Below are 24270 nucleotides of genomic sequence, written 5' to 3'. Positions count from 1 at the left end.
AACGGTGACCACTTTATGGTGGTGAAGGATCAAAGGATGTAATACCAATCATATCAAAGACCTAAAAAGACTTCACTATTCAACGGTACAAGCAAAATTCTACAACTACAAGAAATTCAATGGAAACACAGACTCGTTTTATTAGACTTTCTCAAAGTAACTGAAAATTTCCCTAAACAACAACAGATGATATATTAACTGATTTTACACTTTCAATTGACAATAATATTACAGTATTCTCACCTTAAATAGTTAATACATATCAAAATCGAATTGAATGGAGCAACAATGCATAGAAGCAAATGGTTCGGTGCTAGCACATACTTTTAGATTAATGAAAACTCTGAAATGAACCCCCCCTCTTACGTGCCCCGAGGGTCTGACCGACCCCGAAACCACACAAACCCGTCTGTTTTGGTGCTTCATCTGCGTTTGCTTCAAATATAAGCGCTCCCTGTGCTTCCTAAAACAAGAGCACCACAACCATCCCCGAGAAAAGTGAAAATCTTTCAGACTATGCTAGGTGGGTCTCCTACCCAGTTGCAAACAGCACGGGGCCAGCGTGTCCTCACGCAGTCCACCAGTGGAGCATGCTGAGGAGGCTCGGGTTTAATGGCTTCATTTTCCTTCCCTCTGGATTCATTTCCACCGGAACTAGAGGACACTGCCACGTCCGCCATGTATTCCTCGGGAGTCCACCTTGGAGGAACCGAGACCCTTAATTTGGTCAGTCTAGGTCTTTGCACCGGTGTCTCACCAGAAATTACTTGGCTACCATTCAAATCCGACTTTGCAATCCCATTAAAATGATAAAGCTCAAAAACCTTCTTACCCATAAGACCAGTTGAATCCTTCAAGCCTCCTAAACTCTTATCCAAATCTAATATAACCTGCCAAAACTCACTCCACACAATGAAACCCGTGTTACAAAGGTGATCAACCTTCTCCGGTGGAAGTCTTACATTTGTTTCCCTGAGGACTTGATGAAAGCCTTCCACACTAATGAAACCACCACCTCCACTTTGATCCTGTGCATCAAAAGCTTTCCGAATTTGTGATTCCCTTTGTTCCAGTTCATTCTCGTCTTGAACAGAAGTATCAAGAGCAAATAGGACTGTATAATGGGACTCGCTCCCAATAACCCATATTGGCCATTTCGGGCATTTTAGATATTGACCAACTTTACAGAAATTTAGGGATTCCAGAAGAGTGAGGAAACCAACTTCCACAGTTCTGGATATGCCCTTTATTGACAAACCACCACCTAAATCCATCCTTCCATCAAACACATTGGGGACTGCCTGACCGCAGAGCAGTAAGTTCACAATTTCCTGTTAAGAGAATTCAGTAGTAGGTTCATAATCAATATATTAAGGGAGAACAACTGGATCTATTATATAAGCGCCAAACCAGACAAACAATTTCGTTGCCAATCTGTGGTTATATACCTGAGAGGCATGCCCAAAGGGAGCAGTGACTAGAGGTAGGCTGGGATCATCCCTGTCAGCTTGAACAGAATCCTACCAATGCAGTACTTTTAAAGAATAAGTCATGGGATGCGCAAGGTTAAAATGCAAGAAAAAATTGTGACTGGTCGAACCAATGTACCATTTCATCTGAGTATCAACGGCTTTCAAGAAGCCTAGAGTAGCAGCCTATTAGGTTTTTCAGTCCCCTTTATATTATATTAGTAAAGAGCTAGCGGCCCTATAAGCCAAACCATCCAATTTTTGCATTTGAGTAACCATGCTCATGGAGGCCAATCCCTAATGTGATATATAATGTTAAAGCACAGAAGACAGCCACCCCACTTCTTAATTGAGCCTAATACCTAACCAAAAAATTCCTCTAAGCTCAACAAATTTTACACACAATACACCCATACATGCGCTCAACAAGAAAACAGGTCCTGATATAGTTAAGCAAGCTATCACGCTAAGAAGCATACCAGTCCTCGAGAAAGTAAAGCTGAGATAAGGAATAGCATTGCACCCATCCGACTTCGGAAAACTGGAATCATCGCTTCAAGCTTCTGAAATGCACTTGCTTGGGATGTGTAGGTATTAACTCTTAACACTTTTTGCAAATCCAAAGCTGATTCAATTGAAAGACCTTCAAGCACTTTCGCTATGATCTGCATAAGCCTTACAATAATCAGTAAAGTTATAATGCACAAAGACTCTGCAACAAATAGTACTCACTCATATAGATTGAAATTAAAGGGAAATTGTAATATAAAGGCTGCAGGTGCACCAGTGTTGGCCCTAATTCAGCATACCTCATCCTTCGGGCTGCCTTCGAAGTCCTCAATATTTTGTCCTATAACACTCAATGTTGCAATAACCGCACTTTTATTACTTCCACATACGAACAATATCTCACCCATGCTTTTAATCAGGGCTCTAATCAAAACATTTAAATTCAGGTTTCAGTCAGCATTTAGCACAAGAAAAAGAAGAAAAAAACATTCATAAGAAACAAAAACAAAATTCTGGCATGCATTTAACATGTACTCATAGCCAATAATCACACAATTCTAGTAAAATGTTCCAAATGTGACGACACAAGAATATTCAGCCCAATGCGGTGAACCAACATTAAAGCAGGAACCCTGAAAGGTGCCTCAAACTAGCTTTACGGTCTTTCGATGTAGAAGTGCTATGGATGTGTCATCGGACTTGAGCAGAAACCTCTATCACAGTGATGGTGAATTGAACTTTAATTCAGGTTTTTTATTTTTTTATTTTTTTTTATACAACACGGGATCGAACCCACAAGCTTCCCCCCAAACCCCATCCCACTCATCTTAGAAATGCGGATCAATTTCTACCAGTGGTTCAGTGAAATAGTTGTAGAGATAGCCCAACTGTAAAACTCCTTGGGATTTGTTACTATCAGACATTCATAAAGTACACAACAACGTAGAATTAAACGCATTTGGAATTTTGAATATAACTGCACAAAAAAAATGCCAAAGTAAAACTAAAGATAAATATTATTTAATATCGTACTAATCAGATACCACAAATGACATGTTCTACACGTAGAATTAAACGCATTTGGAATTTTGAATATAACTGCACAAAAAAAAATGCCAAAGTAAAACTAAAGATAAATATTATTTAATATCGTACTAATCAGATACCACAAATGACATGTTCTATGTCTGGAAAAGAAAAAAATACTCTCTCTCTCTCTATATATATATATATATATATATATATATATATATAGAAATCCCCCTTTTTTAGTAACACAGAAGAATAGCATCACTTGTAATAAGCATAAACTTGCATAATCAAACAAATAAATAGATTGCTATGCAAAGTTACCTTGTTTTCGCAGCTTCAGTAAGAGAAGACAAATTATCTGATGCAACAAATTGACTATTAGATAAGCTCCTTGAAGCCAAAGGTTGTGGCGTATTTTGTGCAACTTTACCTAATTCTTCTGGCAAGAAAAGAAGGTATTTGAGGACGAATGCCTGCATAAAAGGAAACAATAAATGAGTATATAGCAGGAAGCAAAAACAAACTTTAGGGAAAAAGGCACATAATTGAAAACAAAGGGGAAAAAAAGGGGGAAAAATCAAAAACAAAACTACCAAACCAAAAAGGTTTAAAACTTCCATCATGAAAATCTTCATTTAACATAAATAGATAGAAAGAAATGTGACAAATATTGCTAACGCGATTTTTGTGTGTGCACATCTTCAACTTTTAGGAGTAAAATGACTAAAGGCGAAATATCCAAATGTAGAATAGACACAGAAAACAACCATTTGGAGGATGAATGATGAAAATAGAGAGAAATTAAAAAGATTCTTCTAAACAATTTGTGCCACATATTTTGATAGGCAGAATCGGCAACATAGGCAAAGATACTAAAACTAAGGTTTCTGATAATTAGCAAACTTTATAAACATATAAACATTAAGTTGAAGTATTCCAACCAGATTCAGTTATACAAATAAGATTTCCCCAGCACAACACCAGCAAGATATTCTATTATCCCACGCCATCTTCGAATAGAGTAAACTAAACCCCCGTTTGTTTCACTGGTTTAACTCAGTTCAGTTCAGTTTGAACAATGAGCAGAGTTTAAACTCATTTTTAGTAAGCACGCAGTCCGAATTATATTCCCCGTTTGAACTGAGTTAAACTGTCCAACTTAGAGTTTAGCTCTCCCCTTTAGTTCAACTTCTCAAATCATTTTTTACCAGGAAAAGGTGTCCACTCTCTTCTGCTTTTCACACCTACCAAACACTAATTCGAATTTTATTCCTGATTCAAATTAAAATTTTAACTGCACATCTAAACGTCAATTCGAACTACAATTTAAACTACACAGTTTGAATTTTTCTGTTAAAACAAAAAAGCTAAAATCAATAAAATTCGAACCAGTGAACCAAACGGGGACTAATACTTTCATGTGTCTCACTCTTCAGTACTGCTAATTCCTTTAAACGCAAATTGGAATGGTTGGTTACATCTCATTAGCTGTAGTTTGTCAAACTTACTTTGTTAAATGTTGATAGGAAGAGATATTTCTCATGCATTCCTTGTGGTACCGTAATCCCAGTGAAAATTCAATTCCAAAATAGAAACTAATAAATTACAGCAAAGAGAAACTATTGCAGAAGACTTTCGATTGATGTGAAAAATATCGGGAAAAACCAAGTAAAATGAAGAGCCAAGTACCAGTCTACGGCCCAATTTCAGAAAATCAACACCAACAAAAGTTCCAAAATTCATGATGTGGAACAATTTAATCAACTGTTTTTTTTTTCTTTTTTCATACAAATCAATCTTCTTAATGTAGGGAATATTTGTTTATCTTATTTTAGAGAAACCGTGAATGGCACCGCCATCAAATAAAGCAAACGTGTAACATTATAGATCATTGATTTTTTTTCCCCTTATATATACAGATCAACGGAATTTCAAAAAATGCTTTCTTATGTAATCAACAAATGTGATGACTGAACTAATCTAATTGATGAACATTCTAAATGAAGTGGCAACAAATATAACTGAATATACATCATAACAACATGAAAGAATGGCTGTATTATATAAGTTTAACCCATTTGATAAGTTACAGAGTAAAAAACTTTTTTTAAGTGCAAAACTAAGTATTTTGTTGTCTCCTTCCTCGTGTATGATTGTGCCATAACAAATTTGCAAGGATGCATTCATGTTGTGGGCTTGTGGCATAATTTGTTTCAGGAATTAAATCTAACCTAGGCCGTGCTCAAGAGGCGTGTGGACTTATTCATGGTAAGCTTTCAAGAAGGTTCGAATGTTCGTGCTGGAGCAATTTTGAAGTCAATATTTTCAGAGACAGTTTGCTATGTCTTACATGGCTGGAGAGAAACAAAAGAATCTTTGGGGGAGCTGTGAAAATGAAGGAAAAACATATTGAAATGGGATGAAAAAGCGTAAAAAAAATTTGAATTGATCAACATATTCTGCTGTATTGTTTAAACAAATAAAACTTATGATTGACTCAATTTTCAAATTAGGTGGCTTGAAGATTGATACAAATTCGGGAGAAATACATGTCTACATAGCAACTCCTAGTAAGAATTGAAGCTAAAATTACGTCAGTCATACAAAGGTGACTCCATGTTAGTTCGTAAAAAATGCACGATCATAATTTTCTTGAAAAGTATTGGGCAAGTCAACTGACAAAATTTAGAGTCCAAATACTGTAAGCTTGGAAACCAATATGCTGAGATAAAAAGAAATTACTTGAATGGCTGCTAAGACTCCACAAGGCCCACCTTCATGTTGCACTAGGCCCATAGTAGTTTCTGGATCAGGGCTAAACCTAAAATTTTTCACACATCAACAACGAAGATGAAGGATTCAAGTAGAACATTAAACGTAAAATAAATATGTATGAATTCAATGGAGAACATCAGAATTTGCTTAACCAGAAACTCACACCCAAGATGTCATGATATCAATATTGAACTAGTGACGGAACAGGACAATGCATACAGAAATGATGTACTACTAGAATACCATACCTATAAATACATTATGAATAACAACAAATTAAGTTGAGCATAAGGCAACCAATTTAGCACCTAGTACGGAAAAATTAGTACAGCTTAGAAAACGGAAGTTGATTATTCATGACAATGAACATAAATAATTCCTTTCCTTTTTAATTACTCAATTTATTTGTTTGGTCATGGTTGGTGACATAATGCGAAATACAAACATATAGATACTGGTAAGAAAATGGTTACAAGTTACACTGAGTTGAGTTATAATGGTCCTCACTCTCAGCCCCTGCTTATTCTAGACGGCAAAACTCGAAGTATTATTAAACCTGCCCACCATTTACTTTCATCTTAGAGGGAACTCAAAACTTCCTATAAGACAGCACAAAACATCAAAAAATTCAAAAGTTTTTATACCAAACATTCACGTTGTACACAATCGATATCAAGAAGACAAGAAATCAAGAAAAATCTTTAAAAGCAAGGATAGTCACCACTATTTCCCCAATGGGCATGCGCTCATATAGGCTTCAATTACATACGGTCACAAATGCCAAAGTCCAACCATATGAGTATTTGGTAGGTTTTGTTTAGTCAAATGACATAAAGAGGCGAAAGAAGACACCGAGTCCTCAAAATTACATAAAAACATTTCATACATAAGAATATATTACAACCTATTGCGCCAATTGCTAGCCCTTCAAACTCAAATCATTAAAAGAAAAAAAAAAAAAATATATATATATATATATATATATTATGCATGAAGAAAGTCATTGAAGACAACACCAACACCCCTAATACATTTTCTTTAAAAAGCAGTCAAAATCAGCAATTCCACGTATCAAAATAAGTTGACTGAATTTCCTCCGCAGTCCACATAACAAAATTCAGTTCGATAAACAAATTTTTCATCAAATAACAGAATTGGTCTAAGCCTAATCCAAGTCATTGCAATTTGCACCAATTGAGAATCAAATTACTTGCCAAAAATGTGAACTTTCTGTGCCATTAATCTCATGATTCTCCAATCACATTGAATATATCGAAAATTGAGTAATCACCTTATATAATTCAATTGTACAAAATGACTTAAACTCACCTAATACCCTGATTACTCCACTGCGCAAGAATTCCCTTGGAGACTTCAGCCCCAAACACCATCGAGAACAGCTCGTTTGCTTCCGCTTCCGTCAATTTCCTCCCCAAATTCAAATCGCCCAACCCTAAATCCTTCTCTCTCTTCACAACCTTGGAATCCGAGACCGCCGAGCGCGAGACAGGCGGCGGAGGAGCCGAGTTCTTCTTCGCGGAAGCCAACAGCATTCGCTTCTCGGCTGCGGCGGCCATGAGCTCGCGCTGTTGCTGGCGGCTCTTCACCTCCGGAAACTCCTCCGCCGGAGTAGCAGCTCCTCCTCCGGCGACGGCGTCCCTGGGCTTGCTCCGCTTGGGCTCCGGCGGCGAATTCTGCATGCTCATCCGCAGAGCCATTCGGAGATCCTCCTCCTCCTGATCCGCCATTGGAGAATCCTCCCAATATCCAACAGTGAATAACTAGGGTTCCAATTCCGAATTTCGCAGATCAAAATGTTTTCTTGAAGAAGACGATCGATGGAGTGGAGGAGATTTCCAAAATGACAAAAAGGGGCTTCCAATTTTTAACTGGGGAAAAGGGTTAAAACCGAAAAGTAAAGAGTTAACAAATCCCAGCTAGGAGGACAGGAAACGATGTCGTATACTACTACGGAATTACCATTATACACCAGAAAGTGTGGTTCAATAAACGGCTTGGTCGTCGGAATATTGGAGAAGAATAAGGGTGTTTTAGGAAATTAACGGCACAAGTGGCTTGTACGTTGTACTTAGACGATCGGCGATACTTTCCTTTGAAGAAGAGAAAAGAGTTGTGTCGTGCTTTTTTTCTTTCGGACGAAGCTGGGATTACTGTTTTACATGATGAGATAATTAGGAGATGTTTAGAAGAGAGATTCGTGTTATAATTTGAATCATGATTCGTAACTTGTTATAATATTTTTTTTATAAAATACACACATAAAATAAAAATAATTCTAAATCTATGAACTAAACTTCTCATTAACTGCAGCCTACGAGTCTATTTTTTTTCACCGTTGGATAAAATTAATATGACTTTTGTACGGAAGATGGTCAATCATCATTATTAGTTGGGAGTTTATCAAGTAAGATTAAGAAAAATGAATAGTTATCACTTTTAGTTATTATATCTTAATTAAAAATGATTTATTATGTATTTTTTTTTAAATTTAGTGTGATTTTGATCATATTTAATCATCATAAAATTGACATTAACGACAAAAAAAATTTATCGAAAAAAGTCCATATTCTACTCGAGATAAAATCATTTTAGTACCTTATATTATATTAAAACATATTGTTGATACCATTAGTTTTTAATAATATTAAAATAGTAATTCTACATTTTATAATTTTTTTATTTTTAAGTTGATTTTTGGAACATAAAACGTTTATTGTGCCCTTATCACTATTTTAGAAAACGTGTGTTTTTTTTTAGCATCTTGAGGCTGAGATTAGATTCAATTGCTCTTTTGGTGTTGTTACTGCCATAATTTGCTTTCTCTTCTTTCGGAGGTGAGGCCCCATGAACAGCCGCGACATGATGAGCAAAGATGGTAAGGCGAGACCTGACCGTGACGACGCAATAAAACCCAACGAAACTTAAAAGAAAACGGTTGAAGAGATTTTTCACCCAACTTTTGATCTCAATTTGTAAGCATGTTCTCTAAATTTAGATATGGTATTATCAATTATGGTTCTCCAAATTTTGATATGTATGGGTTTTAAAGGAAAAAGATGATGTTCTTCTTTTCAATTTTTTCATGTTTTAAGTTATTTTTGTTGGGAACTTCTATGGTAGGTATCAATAAAAATAATTTATCGGTAGTTCTTTATTTTTCAATTGTTAAATCTGTATTAGAAATTGTCTGTTATGAATGTTTTTTTAATCTGATATGATTTTGGCTAGATCCAACGATTAACAACTAATCAACCAAAAAAATTTATTATTTTTTAATACGTTTAAAAAAACCAATTTAAAGTAATTAATTATAAGGATATAAAGAACATTGTATGTCACAAAAATCAACCTCAAGATACTAAACAAGCGTATTCTAAAAAGTTGAGAAACCATTTTAATATTATTAAAAAAAGTACCAACAATATGTTTCAATATAACAAAGGACACCAAAATGATTTTATCATTTATTACTTTACTCGTTAAGAGTCCCTGACCATTAATTCCTTTTTTAATCTTTAATTTTCTGACAACGACTCACGTACTCTTAAGAAGTGTATCTTCTATTAATCGATTCAATTTTTAGTATAGTTTGTTACATATATTTAAATCACAGTTCAAATCTTTTTGTTACATTATTTTTTCACTGAGAAATTTAAATTTTTATTTAAGTCTATGAAGTAAATGACAATTTAGAACCTATTAATGGGTCTTTTTTAAATTCAAAATTTTATGAAAAAAACACCGTAGCATAATCGAATACTATGGGTTAGAACCCATTAACCAAACGGGCAAGAATGGGAATAGGGTTGTGCATGGTCCGGTTCAAATCGGACTGCCTGTCCAGTTCCACGTAAAACTCGTTAAGAAATGGTTTAAAATTAGACCGGACTACTATCTTAATGATCCGGTATGGTTTGTAATTTTTTTTAACGGTTTGGACCGGATTGGACTGTTAAGAATATATATTTTAAAAATTAAAAGAAAAAGAAAATATTTGAACATTTTTATCAAAATTACGTAATTTTGATTCCTCCCTTTTAATTAGAACCACATATTATTGTTAATTTTAAAGGATGGTATGCGTTATATAACATATAATTTCGCTAATTTGAAAAAAGAAAAAAGATATTAACGATTAAACTACGGTTTAACCAGACCGGATTATTTCCGGTCTCATCTTACTAATGGGTCTGTTTGGGTTTGAATTTTTAAAAACCGTTATTAATAATCTGGTCTGAAAACCAGTGCGTGAACAGTCTCGGAACCAGGTGCAAAATCTACCGTCAATTTTTTTGAGCAAAATATTTAAACAATAAACGACGTGTCGTTTCGGAATTTAATCAGAATACTACCGGACTTGGGCCTTAGTCCGATAAAAGGAGGCCCAAATCATGAACCTCTCCTCAGTCCGCCCTCAACCTCACATAGTCACCTTCACCGTGCAGGGTTTATGAAATGAGAAAGTAAAACCCTAAAACAAGAAAAAAAGAAGAAGAAGAAAGAGCTTCGATGAAAGTATAGCCATGGCGATCTTTATAAGACGCGCTTTCTCGTACAGAAACGTCCTTCTCCTTCGGAGCTCTCAGCATTTAATCAGCTCCACCAATGGCCGCCTCTGCAGCAGCTCCAATACGCACAACACTCTCTCTCCTCCGAATCTCGATTTCCTCAGAGACACTCGCAGAGGCTTCGCCAAAGGCCGAAAGTCAAGTAAAATTCATCAAAGTTTTTTTTTTTTTGAAAAGAAAAAAAAAATTTTCAAAATTTTTTTTTTTTTTTTTTTTTTTTTTTTTTTTTTTTCCGGAAACTTAACTTTCTTTAGAAATTTTAATAAATTGTGTGTGTGTGTGTGTATATATTGAATTTTTGGTAGAGGAAGATTCTGGTTCGAGTAGTACGATTGTGGAATTACCAGACTTGGGACCAACTATTAAGTCAAACGTGACCTCACAGATGGATTCGGCAATCGCCGCATTATCAACGGAATTAAGCAAGCTACGAACGGGAAGGGCTTCTTCAGGTTCACATTCATCACAATTCACAATTATCATCTCTAATGTTTGTTTTCCATTCATGTATTTTGATTTTGATTATCAAATTGTCGGAAATTTGGTTTTTTTATTAGTTTTTTAATTTTTAATTATTATTATTATTATTATAATAATAATGCGTATGGTATGGTGAAGGAATGCTTGACCATATTATGGTGGATCTTGGTGATGTGAAGTTGCCTTTGAATCAAATAGCGGTTGTTTCAGTCATAGACTCCAAAACCTTGTCTGTCAATCCTTTTGATCCAAGTGTAAGTAACTAGGCTCTTGTCGAATGATATATATATATATATATATATATTGCATATGTTTTGATATATAGATATATATATATATATATTTTTTTTTTGAGGAAATGTTGTATCTGTTCTCTACGTTATACGTTCAATGAGTTTTGGAAATGGTATTTCGTAGTAAAATTATACACACCATGAAAAAAAAAAAGATATGTGATAGGTGATCGTACTTTTGTAGAACTCACAATTCTGATAATCTCTGTTCATGAAGTGTATCATTGTCCTAAAAATTGTGAATAAGTTGGATTTAAATACAATTTTTTTTATTAAAGCAACCCGATATTGTATAATGACAAGATAAGAGTCATTATAGGATCCCATTTTCGTTAAATTCCGAGTTTATGTGGGAAATGCTGATTGACTTCTAACTACAGGCCCTAAAAAGCTTGGAGAAAGCCATTATTTCATCTCCCTTGGGGCTTAGTCCTAAGGTGGATGGTGAGCGATTGATTGCTGTCATTCCTCCGTAAGGACTTTTCCCAGTTCGATGGTTGTTAGTTATTTTTTGAAGGAGTTGTATTGTTTTAGCTATGAATGTGTTTAACTGTCAAAATGATTTTCTTTTCTTCATTTTGTATCACCAGGTTGACCCAAGAGCATATTCAGGTAACTTCAATTTTCTCTTCCTATTTTTCTGCTTGGTACTTCTAGTTTCTTCGTTACCTGATCAGTCGTAACATTTGTCAGGCTGTTTGTAAAGTGGTTATGAAGTCTTGCGAAGATGCCAAACAAAGCATAAGAAGGGCGCGCCAAAGGGTAGATTAGTCTAAGCTCTGTTTCTTATGATCTTAACGCTATGTACAAATTTCTATATACATGATGCGTGTATCCTGCAGGCTGGAGGCTCACTTGTCTTAGTGGGTTTTTATTCTAACTCTAGAAGTGAACAATACACTCTACCTCTAATTTCAGTTCTTATTATGAATTTATGACAGATTTTTACTTAGAGCGGAAATATTGCATTATGCACCGCGTCTTTGAAATGTTGTTGTTGTTGTTTTTTTTTTTTTTTTTCCATTTCTAAACTAGATTGTGGTCACTCTGTTTTTCAGGCTATGGACACAATAAAGAAAATGCAATCAAGCTACCCTAAAGATGATATAAAGAGATTGGAGAAAGAAGTGAGTTATAAAGATAATTTCTGTATGGATGTTAAGTTTTCTGCCCGAGTGTTTTTCTGACTTTTTGTTATGTTTCTAGGTTGAAGAGTTGACCAAGAAGTTTACCAAGACAGCAGAGGACCTATGCAAGGCAAAGGAGAAGGAGAACAAAAGCTAAAAAAAACTTTTTTTTTTTTTTTTTTTTTTTTTTTTTTTTTTTTTAAGTTGAAGATTACAAAGTATTTACTGGTGTCAGTTTTATTCTCTTTGCATGAAGAGCGCACCAATATCTAAAACATTCCACCATTCTAAGGGAATTATTTGATAGATCCCCAACTTGTTATTGTCCTTTTTTTCCCTGGTAAACAATCATTTAATTAAAACTGCGACTTCCATACATGAAATATCTCTGTCTGGTTATGGCAAACTACATGGTTTCCCATGATAAGTAATTTTCACCGTAAGGTTCTGGATCCTTGATATCAGGAGTTCAACCAATCTCTATAGATAACGGATCGCCTTCTTCTAAAATACTACTTTTATACTTTCTGGCATCTCAGGTAGTCTTTGCTCTCCATCATCGTGATTTTTCTTCATCAAATGGTTTGAAATGTTCCTGAGGTTCCTTGGGCTGAAACATGATAATACCCACAACTTCTACTTGAGAGCACTTATTATCTCGAAGGTTCTCCGTTTCAGCTTGTAGATTTTGCCTAGATTATGGTCTTGCCGAGTGACCGGGCGTGTTTAATTTTCCAGTTCAGATTCTGAGACCATTATCTGGTTTGGATCAATTTGAATATCCTCACCATCTGGTTGAACATGGTCAGCAAGTCCTCCATTAGTCCCAGATGATGTCACAAAGTTCACACCATTTTCTCTGCAATCCTGAAGCTTCTATGTGCCAGCTTCTACTTGCGAGCACATATTGGCTTAGTTTGGTAGTGCTGTAGATTTTAAAAAAATTGCTTTTAGCTGTGCTGAACGAAGAAGTAACTGTTACAAGAAGTAGCGAAGTGTTTGGTAAACTGTAATTATAATATCTGTGCTGGTTTCAAAATCAGTATAATAGCGTTTGGTAAATTTTGATGTTGAATTGCTGTGGGTATGTAAAATGACCAAAATAGACATTATATGAAATTTAAATATATATAATTATTTTTAGTATTTAGAAATACTTGATTAACTTAAAAAAAAACATAATGCTATAATTTTGAGTTTTTTAATAATAAATTTATGATAATTTTTTTTTTTTTTTCATTTCTTCATTTAGAATATAGTTACAACTAAAATGAGCATTAGTGAGTAATCAATTTGTTGAAAAAAATGTACATTCCATGTTCAAAAACTGACAGAGTCATTAAAAGAATTAAATCGTGTTCATTAAACTTGTCGCAATTTGATCTCATACTTCATCCATTAATATTCCCAGCAACCGGTACACTTCTCAATTGCCACCAACTTAAAAACATTTGAATATCGCATAATGTAAACCCTGACGCTGGCCTACACATCAGTGAGGATCCGGTCCCGTAAATTGGCTTTACTTGATAGAAGAATAGGCGGATATTACCAGTGTGGGGCCAGAACTGCCAAGGAGACTACCGGTGAACTCTCGGCTTGTTACCACCGAATCCAATACTACTTCCTAAGACCAGACTCTTTGGTGTTCAGGTGAAGTCACCAAAATGTAAAGTCAGTGACCGCTATATGGTGTTTCATATGCTTTGGTAACTCCATTGCTTATCAAATCACATTGGCATTTTCGCGGATTTGGTACGATGGGCAGGAAACATGATGAGAACTAGAAGATAACTGCTAAAGAAATAATTCAACCAGATACCTCACGGGAGTCATTAAGATCATGTTGATAAAGTATGTCTAGTCTACAACATAATGAAACTACCAAACCAATGATGCAAACTTTGTTACATCTTATTCTTTGTTATAATTCAAGACATTCAAGCGTCATTGTCATTTGATGCTATCATGAATCATCATAAATGACTAGCTAGAACACACCAAATGCATTGCAAAATGTTTTGAACATTAGTTAGTTCACGAATCTTCTATATTTTTGGTCCATGAAGCTCAAGATAAAGGATATAAATTCATTGCAATAACCATTCCATTTTCCTTCAACGATAAGTAGAACAACAACTAATCCTAGAGCCACCAATCTTTCAAACTAACACTAAAGAACAGAAACCATTGTTCAGCCGATCTCAACTATGTGCAACAGACACAATCTTCAAAACTAATACTGCAAAACCAAACAATCGAATAGATCAAAACAAATAACAGAAATCAAGACGGGGTAAACTTTGAAGACCCACTGGGCCACTGTACAGAGCTTCTAACAAGCCTAGCTCAATAACACTTGCATCAATCCCTCATCAAATTTTCAAAAAAATTCTCCAAAACTGTCAACAACAAAAAGGTTATATAAATAATAATAATAATAATAATATATGAATCCTACCCACCAAAGAAGGAGAAGAACCCTTTCTTCTTGGGCTCTTCCTCAACCATAACAGCCTTCATGCTATCCTGCTCAACCCAGCCTCCAAGCTGCTTACTTAAAAGCCAACCCAGCCAATGACGGAGGTCGACATCAGCGTCGATGGCCATGACGGAGAAGCCGAGGCGGGTGAGGGAGAGCCCGACGTTCACGGTGGTCGTCGTCTTGCCGACGCCGCCCTTGCCGGAGGTTATGAAGACCACGCGGGGGGTCTCTCCAGCCAGCTCCGGCTTCCTATTCCATTAGAGGACGGACCGTACGGCCAGGGGTTTTGGGGTAGGGAATCTTGGGGTTTTTGGGGGTGTGGAACTGGAAGTTGGTGGAAGGGAGGAATCAGAGAGAGAGCATTTTCTAGAGAGAGAAAGAGAGGAGAGAGAGAGTTTTAGAAGTTGAAGAGGAAAAGATTCATTTTTGTGGGGCAGTCGGAGGAGGGAGATGGGAGACTGGCAAACCGACAAGCGCGCGGTGGAGAAACCAAACGAGCACTCGGTGGGTGAACGGAGAGAGAGACCGGTGAACGGAGAGAGAGACCGACGAAAGGAGCCCGGGAAGATTGCTTCGGACGGAGAGAGGAGACAGAACGAAGCCAGAGAAGAGAGATAACAGAGAGAGCAAAGGAGGAGAGAGGAGACAGAACGGAGAGAGGGGAAATGAGAACAGGAGCAGATCTGAAAATGTGATTGTCAGGTGGTAAATTTGAGATTTCATTGGGGATAAAATTGAGAATAAAAAAAAATTCATTAAACTCTCAAACCGATTCCCGCATAAGTTGGAAGCAGAATCAGCCTTTAGGCTGATTCTGCTTTTAGCTTCAGATTGTTAACAAATTGTTCAAAAATATATTTTCTTGCGTTTTACCAAACAGTTTTATCAATTTTAACTTCAACTATAAGCGCTTTTTCCCTCCCAAAATCAATACCAAACTGAGCCATTATCTCAAAGATTCTCAGCTTCAGCTTGTAAATTGCTTAGATGATCTCATAGAGTTGACAACATTTTCTCCATAGTTCGAAGCTTCTCTGTGCTTGTCACTCCTTGTTTTCCATCCTTAGATGATAAAATATGTGCGTACTTTATCTCCTCCCAATTGTCTTGATTATCTTCGTCTTATGGCCTCTGTATTTCGAGGTTCGTTTTCAAATTAAGAAATCATTATTTTCTTAAAGATTCCCCATGCTTGCTAATCAAGCTGTCTAAATTAATTGAGTTTCTTGTATGTTGAAAAACACTATAGTAAAAAAATTAAATTGAAATTTTTGTAAAAGAAAACACTGTAGTAATAAAACTTGAGTTGTGAAACGAATAAAGATTGACATCTGAAAGAATTGGGGAGTTTTTGCGGTAGGAATGGTTATTTTGTACCACCCGTAAGGCAAGTAAAAATGCAGTTGACCATGCAATCTGACAGTCTGTCTGAGATTATGGAACAAGGAACATATTTGAGAAATCTAGTGAGGAGGCAACTGGGCAACAACGTCGCGAACAGGCTCAGCCCCATACTAGATATCGCGCCCTTGTTCACTTGTGCTCGTCGGAGTCCCAAAACTTTGCTTATGAAGATTATTATTATTATTATTTAGTTTTTATTTTTTTCATAATTAGTTGGCATTCTTAACTTCTCTAAAATACATTCCTTACTAATCCCCACTAATTACTGAAATCTTCAAAAGTCAAAGCTCATTAATTTTCTCCCCTAGTAAATTCAAAGGCCATTTTCTCCCTTAATAAATTCAAAGGCCATGGGAACAAATAGCACAAAATAAGAGGACCTACTTGTAACATGAAAAATGTAAGTATTATTTTTTCTATCACTCTATTTGTCATATTTTACATTTAATATTTGATATGTATATTCCACTAATATGATATATTTTTATATAGAGTGACTTTTATAACTACCTCTCAAAATGGTACAACAAATTATTATTAACCCCAAACATTACCCATTTTGAGTAGATCTAGTCAAACATTAGTCAAAGTCCAATATTACCAGAATGCCCTAAAAGTAAATTGCTAATTTATAAAATGTCGGCCGCCTTCGATCGGAGTCGGCCAGCCGGCCGGTCTCTGACAGCTCTCCAGTGACCGACAACGAGATCTCCGACGACTAGCGAGCCGACCATTGTCTGTCAGACAATAACACATAGTCTGACAAGTTATGTAGATACTAGCCACACTATGATCCATAATCTCTCAGATTGTGACCCGTAATCTGTCAGATTATGTTAGCGCCAAACATAGTTTATCAGACTAATCTATAATTTGACAAGTTATGCTGACGCTGACTATAATTTGTTAGATTATGACTAATGCTGACCGCCGGTCACCGGCACCAACTATAATTTATCAAATTATGATACATAATTTGACAAGTTACGTCAGCTCAAGGATCTCCAAACTCTGACACCGGCCATTGTCTGTCAAAATATGATTCATAATCTATCATGTTATGTTTTTATTTTCACCTAAAATATGATTGGATGTCTTCGAAGTCGAAGAAGAATCTACTAAATTGATCCAAAAAAAAATAACAAAAAATCTCAACAAATCCAAATCACAAATGGAATACCAATTCGAATGATTCTTACCCTAAGTTTTCTCCGGGGATAAGAAACCGTGAAAATGTTGATTTTGGGCCTCTCAACCTACGATAACAGAGGGCTTATCTCCTCGTCGCCGCCTCCGATTGCCGAGCCAGCCGGAGACACACAACTGGCCCGCGATTGGAGGCAGTCGACATCTTGTAAACTGGCATAATCATGCCTGAACCTATCAACCAAGGATTCTAGGTTTTCGCCGGAGTAGATTGGAGAAGATCGTTGAGATTCACACTGATCAACTTCTCGCGATGGAATCCATCGACGGCGGCGCAATTCGATAGCCTTCGTTCACACGAGAGAGGGAGAGACGGAGTAGATGCCCAAGACGAGGAAGATCGCCGCAGAAGAGAGAGAAGAGAGAGAGAGAGTGTGCAGATGCGAGAGAAAAAGCCCGAGGAGAGAGAAGGGTATATTTAATTTGTGATCAAAATATCTAATATAAGTGAAATGGTAGAGTTTTTTTTTTTTTTAAAAGAATTAAGAGGCCTAATAATTATAAAATAAAACATGTAATTTTTTCTTTTATTTAAATATAAAACTAAATAATAAAATGTACGTGTTAAATAGTAAATATAATAATAAAAAAATAACATAAAAAATAATGTTAATATTTTTCCACGTAACATTTATGATTTATATTTATTTTTTGACGGGTGGTTTATATTTATTTAACATGGTGACAGAAACGGCCATCCAGCTTAATTTTTTTTTTTAAAAAAAAGCTTTGCCATTTTTTGACAAGGGTGGCTAAAAATGATCGCCCACACGAATATTCCTACAATTTTTTCACCCATAAGAAATTGGAAGGCCCTGAGAGAAAAATAGCACAAAATAAGAGGAGCTATTTGCAATCATATAAATAAACAAAAATATTTTCGAAGAGAAAAAACGGAAAGTCGACGGTATCGGATTCGTGCTATTTGATCATCATCATCACGCGATGATCATCAGAACGAAAGGAAAGAAAATGACAAAAACCTGGGAACCGTCGAATCGGAAATCGAGAAAGACGACGAGGAGCATTATCCGCTGAACGACGTCTGACGTCCACCAACTCTTTCTCCCATCCCAACGTCGCCACGTGTCCCTCCTTAACCTTCCTTCATCCCTCAAACAGAAAAAGAAAAAAACAAAACAAAACCAATCTTTGTCTCTTTCCATCCATGGCTACCCAGTAGCGTATTTATAATCTTGATCATCTTTTGCCTCGAATTGCGCACCACCACCCAGCTCCTCAAAGCTTCAAAACTTCATTTTTGTTTGGACTGATGAAGAAGTAAATTCTTGTATTCTTTTTGTATTCTGCGTTTATTGTTTCAATAGCAATATTTGTTTTGTGGTGATCGGATTGAAGAAGATGGATCACGCGGCGGACGCTCACCGAACGGACCTGATGACGATAACGAGGTACGTGCTGAACGAGCAGTCGAGGCACCCGGAGTCGCGCGGCGACTTCACCATCTTGCTCAACCACATCGTCCTTGGCTGCAAGTTCGTATGCTCTGCTGTTAACAAGGTCTTCTTCTGTTTTGCCTTTTATACATATGTGTTTGTCTTTTTTAGAAGCTTTTTGACTTTGGAATAATATTTTTTTTTGCCTAAATTTCGTTTTCATGGATTTTATGGGTGGGGTTATATATGATAAAGGTTTTCTTCTTCCATTCTATTGTTTCTTCTTCTGTTTTGCCCTTCTTTTAAAGTACCTTTTAACATTTTGACTTGACTAGTATTGGCTTATTTGGTTTTATTGATTGATTTGTAGTATATGTGAATTTTTTTCCTAGATTATTCTCTTTCATCTTTTGTTATTTTTTTAGAGCATTTTGACTGGGACTAGTATTGGGTAATTTTTTGTTGAATATGTGTAACGCTCCTTATTATATTCAATTATTTCTCTTTTTCTTTTTTTTCCCATTTTTTAGAGCATTTTGGAATATGTAAAATGGTTTCTTTCTTTTATGTTGTGACAGGCTGGTCTGGCGAAGCTCATTGGACTTGCTGGAGAGACCAATGTGCAGGTAATTCTTTGATGGTTTCAATTCTAAACAACAAAAGGAAAAAAGAAAAAGAAAAAGGAAAAGAAAAAAAGAATTAGTGGATGGGTCAGAAATACCAATTTTGTCTTTACATGTGTGGCTGTATTGTTGAGATGGGCATTTGTGATGCTTTACCAATAATCTTTAGTTTCTCTTTGTTTCTCTCCTTGTTCTTTTTTGCTGTTTTCACAAGGAATAGTACTTTTATATGAAGATATTTTGGGATTTTGACTGAAGGGTGAAGAGCAGAAGAAACTGGATGTGCTTTCCAATGAAGTTTTTATCAAGGCTTTGATAAGCAGTGGCCGAACTGTAAGTCACCAGATGAAATGTTTTTTTTTGTTTTTTTTTTCATTTTTTTTATCATCACTTATCCAATTTGTGTGTGTTGGTATTGCCAGTGCATACTTGTTTCTGAAGAAGATGAAGAAGCAACATTTGTGGAGCCTTCTAAACGTGGAAGGTACTTGTTCCACCCTGTTTTGTCTTGGAAATATTTATTTAAAGAAGCATGCGAAGCAGAATTTTGAAGCTAAAAATCTTACTTCTTAAAATCACTATAAACTACATTGGTATCAATGCAAAGTTCTTTTATACATTTTTATCGAGTACTTTATTGCATCATTTTATATGCGTGCTTCCATTAATCTGTTCTTCTGGTTGTAGGTATTGTGTTGTTTTCGATCCACTGGATGGATCCTCTAACATTGATTGTGGTGTTTCGATTGGGACGGTAAGATCTCTCTTCCTTATTAATGTGAAATATGATTTTTGTTTTTTGTTCTTAATTAATGTTATTTTATTGAAACTCTGTACTGGGATATAAAAATGAAGCAATTATTTGTTCCAGAATAACTCAAATATTGCGGTGAAAAAAAAAAAATGTGTCTCGTAGATTTTTGGGATTTATGCAATCAAAGATGACCATGAACCTTCTCTGGATGATGTCTTGCAACCCGGGAAGAATATGCTAGCAGCTGGTTATTGCATGTATGGGAGCTCTTGCACGGTAATGTGAAACATTACCCTTCTCTTGTTTTCTTATAAGTAGAATTTGCTTAGTTTTTCTTTGATTCCCTTGTGTTTTGTGGCTTTCTTAATGATAATGTATTATCCAAGAAAGTTAGAAAAAAACCCCTTTGAAATTTCTTGCAAAGTTCTCGCCCGAGCTTGTCAGCTTTGGGGAAAGTTGCATCCGAGGACCGTCATAATTTGTAGGACATTTCAAGTTCAGAGGAGTTATTACTAATTTCAGGAATAGAATATTTGAAAATATCCATAATAAGTTGCGTTATATTTTGCAATATTGGTGACTATATATGTAGTTTTCCATAAAACAGAAAATAGAACACAATTTTTCATGATCAAAAGATAACTAAAATAGTCCCTCTTTAACTTCCTGTTAGAAATTGGTCCCTTCTTTAACTTCCTATTACAAATTGTCCCAATGAAAGAAAAAATAACAATTTCTTCTTTCAATACTACCATGCTTTGAGTACTATGATTACTAGTGTCGCAATGTTTTGGCTAAGATCAAGTGGAATATCTGTTCTTATCAGTTCAATACATATGTTGTAATCTTTTCTTAATTCTGGAATTATGAGATTAATGGTATTAGCCCTTACATTTTCGACTATTTTGGAATTTGTTTTTTTATTGCAGTTTGTGTTGAGCACTGGGAATGGAGTTAATGGGTTCACCCTTGACCCATCTCTTGGGGAGTTCATACTAACTCACGCAGACATGAAGGTACACTTAACTAGCTGTGTTGATACCCTTGTCTTTGTCATAAACTCGAAGTACATCATCTTTGTCCATGCTCTCTTTCTACTTGTCTTACACTCCTTAAAAATCGCTTCCCAATTTGTTTCCTTTACAGATTCCAAAGAAAGGAAATATCTATTCTGTGAATGAAGGAAATGCGAAGAATTGGGATGGTCCAACCGCCAGGTACATAGCATTCGATTCAGTAATCTCCCCTGTTTTGCTGGGTTTACAATATAGATGCCTAATTTTTTTTTCCCTTTCTTTCTCGTTTGACTTGCAGATACGTGGAAAAATGCAAATTCCCTACGGACGGTTCATCATCGAAGTCACTGAGATATATTGGAAGGTAATGGTTTCTCAATCTAGTCAGTAAAATGATACTCATGTCTTGTTTCCCCATTTGAATTGCTTGTTTGAATTTTCAACTTCAAATCCTAAACATTAGCATGAGAGGAAGAGAGGAAATCAAACATGTAAAATGGAATAGTGGAAACAATATCTCAATTCTCTAAAATCTCTCTTTGGCAGAAATTGGTCTCGTAATTGTTTTCTTTTGTTTCACAATATACAGCCCAATTTTGATTGCTTTGCATGGTTTTGATTAGTTGCTCACAATTGACAGTATGGTAGCTGATGTCCACCGCACATTGCTTTATGGTGGTATCTTCTTATACCCTGCTGATAAGAAGAGCCCCAATGGAAAACTCCGGTATGTTAAGTTCATCTTTAGCTTTTTTATTTTCCCTTCAAGGGTTCAGATGGAAAATTATCATCAAGATTACCAAGTCACTAAGCGGGTGAATTACTCTGTGAACAACTAGTGTTCTGTACGAAGTTTTCCCAATGTCATTCCTGATGGAGCAAGCAGGAGGTCAAGCTTTCACCGGCAAACAAAGGGTACTTACATGGGCTTTTGTTTTGTTATTTCCTATCCCAATGGTTAAACAACTAACTATATATCTTAGTAGTAATATCAAGAACAATAGCCATACAAAAGTAAGTCCGGGTTTTTCAGAAATCTTGGTGCCATTGGTCCTTAAATTTTGCAAGAAGTGATAATTTGGTCTCTAAATTGTTTTTTGGCCGTTAAGTTTCTGAACTTTGTTTATTTTGGTATTTTTGACCTCGAACCTGGGACTTACCTATTAAACTTTTGAAGTTTAACGAAGGGAGCGTTGTGCTCATATTGGGTAACTTAAAAGATTTTGCAGAAAAAGTTGTATGAATTGCAAAATATTCTAATTTTCAAGGGTTTTCCAATCTTTATTTTGCACTATATTTGTTTGTTTCTCTAAAATTTTACGTTATAATGCAATGGTACATGCATACTCTATTAAATTTTTTAAAAATCTCTTGTCAATTTTATTGGTTAGGATCCTCTTGTTTTTATTTTTCTTATTTCCTATGGTTTGTCCTGCTTTTTTTTTTTTTTTGGGTAGTTTTCTGTTTTCTGTTAATGATAGAAGTTTTCTTATTAAAAAAGAAAAAAAAAATGGTTGGTGTCCAAAACTGAAAAAAAAAAAAAAAGGATTCATTGGCTCAAAAGAGGGAGAAAAAAAAAATCATTTGGAGACTAAATTATTACAATGCAAATAGTTTAGGGACTAGCGGCTCCAAACACGTGAGAAATTATGTAGATGTTTTCTTCATTTAACAAGAGTTCATGAAAAATTCTGCCACTGAACTTCTGAAGAATCTTTGTGGAATTTTGAGTTGAGAATATGAATGTCTTATGCATAAAGAAATCATTATAAGCATTTACATAATTGGCAGGCACTGGACTTGGTTCCCAAGAAGATACATGAACGTTCTCCAATATTCCTTGGTAGCTATGATGATGTTGAGGAGATCAAAGCACTCTACGCTGCTGTACCAAGTACATAAATGGGTTTTTTAATTACTGAATTGAATCTTCCTAATCATCTTTATATAAGATGAGCATATAATGTAATTATACAATTATTTTACAATAAACAAGCTCTAATTTTCATACTTTTAACGAACCAAGTTGAGCTTCTACATTTGTTGCCGTAGAAATTATTATCCCATATGCTCTTGTGAAGACATAAAGCATTTATGCTCAAGGAAATAATGCTGAAAAGAATTGCAGTCAATTGACTCTTAATTTAGTCATGTAATAGAGTATTAACTATATAGATCATCGATTATATATGCACACATACAAAACACTATAGCTTGATTAACATAAGAAATATGATATCCCATCTATACATACACTTCATACAAAGATTAAAGTAGGAATGAAATTCTCTGCTGTTATCTAGAGTTAGTGGAACTGAGGTTGAGGAGATGTGGAGAAGGTGGAGAAGAGATGAGAGTAAAGCAAACTCTATTCCACGATAATAATTAAGCCTGGCGGATGAGCTTAATTGTTGTTTTTTCTAGTTACCTTATAGCTCACATAAATGAATAAACTTCGATTTCTGGTTTCTAGAACTTGTTATTTGGAATTAGAAACAGATTATTATTTACTCATCTGACATCTGAATTGAGTATTATTTATTATTATTATTATTATTATTATTATTTTAGGTTGTTTTTCAACCTGAATTATGGTGTTACTGTCTGCTGAGAATGTGTTGGGAAGAAAATGCTGGGGTTAATTGATGTTAGATGTTGAAAGTTGATGGAAAATGATAAGGAATTAAACATTTGGTTGTAGACTTGTAGTGTACTAATGAATGTACCAGAAGATTACAGTTTGGAACATTTCATGCAGTTGCTAGATGATAATATGGACTGGATTTAAAATATAGGTGTCACAGGAAAGGAAAGAAGATAAATATCTATCAGAATTTTTCATGGAGAGAAGGATTGATTGTGATATTTATGTTCACATTGGATTTAAATACCGGGTGCGTTGTATGTCAGTTTTTCTGCTTTTTATAAAAAGAAAGACTTATTTTGGTAGGGTCTTTTTACCGGTAGGATCAGTTACTAACCGTTTGATATTATTAAAATAACATCAGATTAAAAAAATATATAAAACAAACCGTTTTTAATATATATCTGGTGACTGAAAAGTAAAATTACGGGTAGTTCATATTTTATTTTCCTACTAAAGAAACTCT

At 35.3% G+C, this 24270-nt stretch overlaps 3 protein-coding genes across 3 annotated transcripts; 2 read left to right on the top strand and 1 right to left on the bottom strand.

The window, feature by feature from the left end:
• Nucleotides 1-190: 190 nt before the first annotated feature.
• Nucleotides 191-7661, bottom strand: LOC21400862 (ubiquitin carboxyl-terminal hydrolase MINDY-3). Its single transcript, XM_010110344.2, has 7 exons — nucleotides 7116-7661; nucleotides 5754-5832; nucleotides 3333-3484; nucleotides 2279-2402; nucleotides 1949-2134; nucleotides 1449-1520; nucleotides 191-1331 (listed from the first exon to the last, which is right to left on the bottom strand). The coding sequence occupies exons 1-7, from the start codon at nucleotides 7532-7534 to the stop codon at nucleotides 510-512; spliced, it is 1854 nt and encodes a 617-aa protein (XP_010108646.1). The 5' UTR covers nucleotides 7535-7661; the 3' UTR covers nucleotides 191-509.
• A 2566-nt stretch (nucleotides 7662-10227) lies between these two features.
• Nucleotides 10228-12432, top strand: LOC21400861 (ribosome-recycling factor). Its single transcript, XM_024173635.1, has 8 exons — nucleotides 10228-10517; nucleotides 10681-10827; nucleotides 10994-11109; nucleotides 11529-11620; nucleotides 11739-11760; nucleotides 11842-11910; nucleotides 12207-12275; nucleotides 12355-12432. Exons 1-8 carry the CDS (start codon nucleotides 10331-10333, stop codon nucleotides 12430-12432), a joined length of 780 nt encoding a protein of 259 aa, XP_024029403.1. The 5' UTR covers nucleotides 10228-10330.
• A 5794-nt stretch (nucleotides 12433-18226) lies between these two features.
• Nucleotides 18227-23303, top strand: LOC21400859 (fructose-1,6-bisphosphatase, cytosolic). Its single transcript, XM_010110341.2, has 12 exons — nucleotides 18227-18891; nucleotides 19346-19393; nucleotides 19649-19723; nucleotides 19813-19874; nucleotides 20078-20144; nucleotides 20307-20420; nucleotides 21074-21160; nucleotides 21291-21361; nucleotides 21459-21524; nucleotides 21801-21887; nucleotides 22000-22075; nucleotides 22952-23303. The coding sequence occupies exons 1-12, from the start codon at nucleotides 18733-18735 to the stop codon at nucleotides 23060-23062; spliced, it is 1023 nt and encodes a 340-aa protein (XP_010108643.1). The 5' UTR covers nucleotides 18227-18732; the 3' UTR covers nucleotides 23063-23303.
• The last annotated feature ends 967 nt before the right edge of the window (nucleotides 23304-24270 follow it).

Source organism: Morus notabilis, unplaced genomic scaffold, assembly GCF_000414095.1.
Source record: "Morus notabilis unplaced genomic scaffold, ASM41409v2 Scaffold511, whole genome shotgun sequence".
NCBI lineage: Eukaryota > Viridiplantae > Streptophyta > Magnoliopsida > Rosales > Moraceae > Morus > Morus notabilis.
Note: the sequence above shows the minus strand (reverse complement) of the source record. Positions and strands in the feature narration are given on the sequence as shown.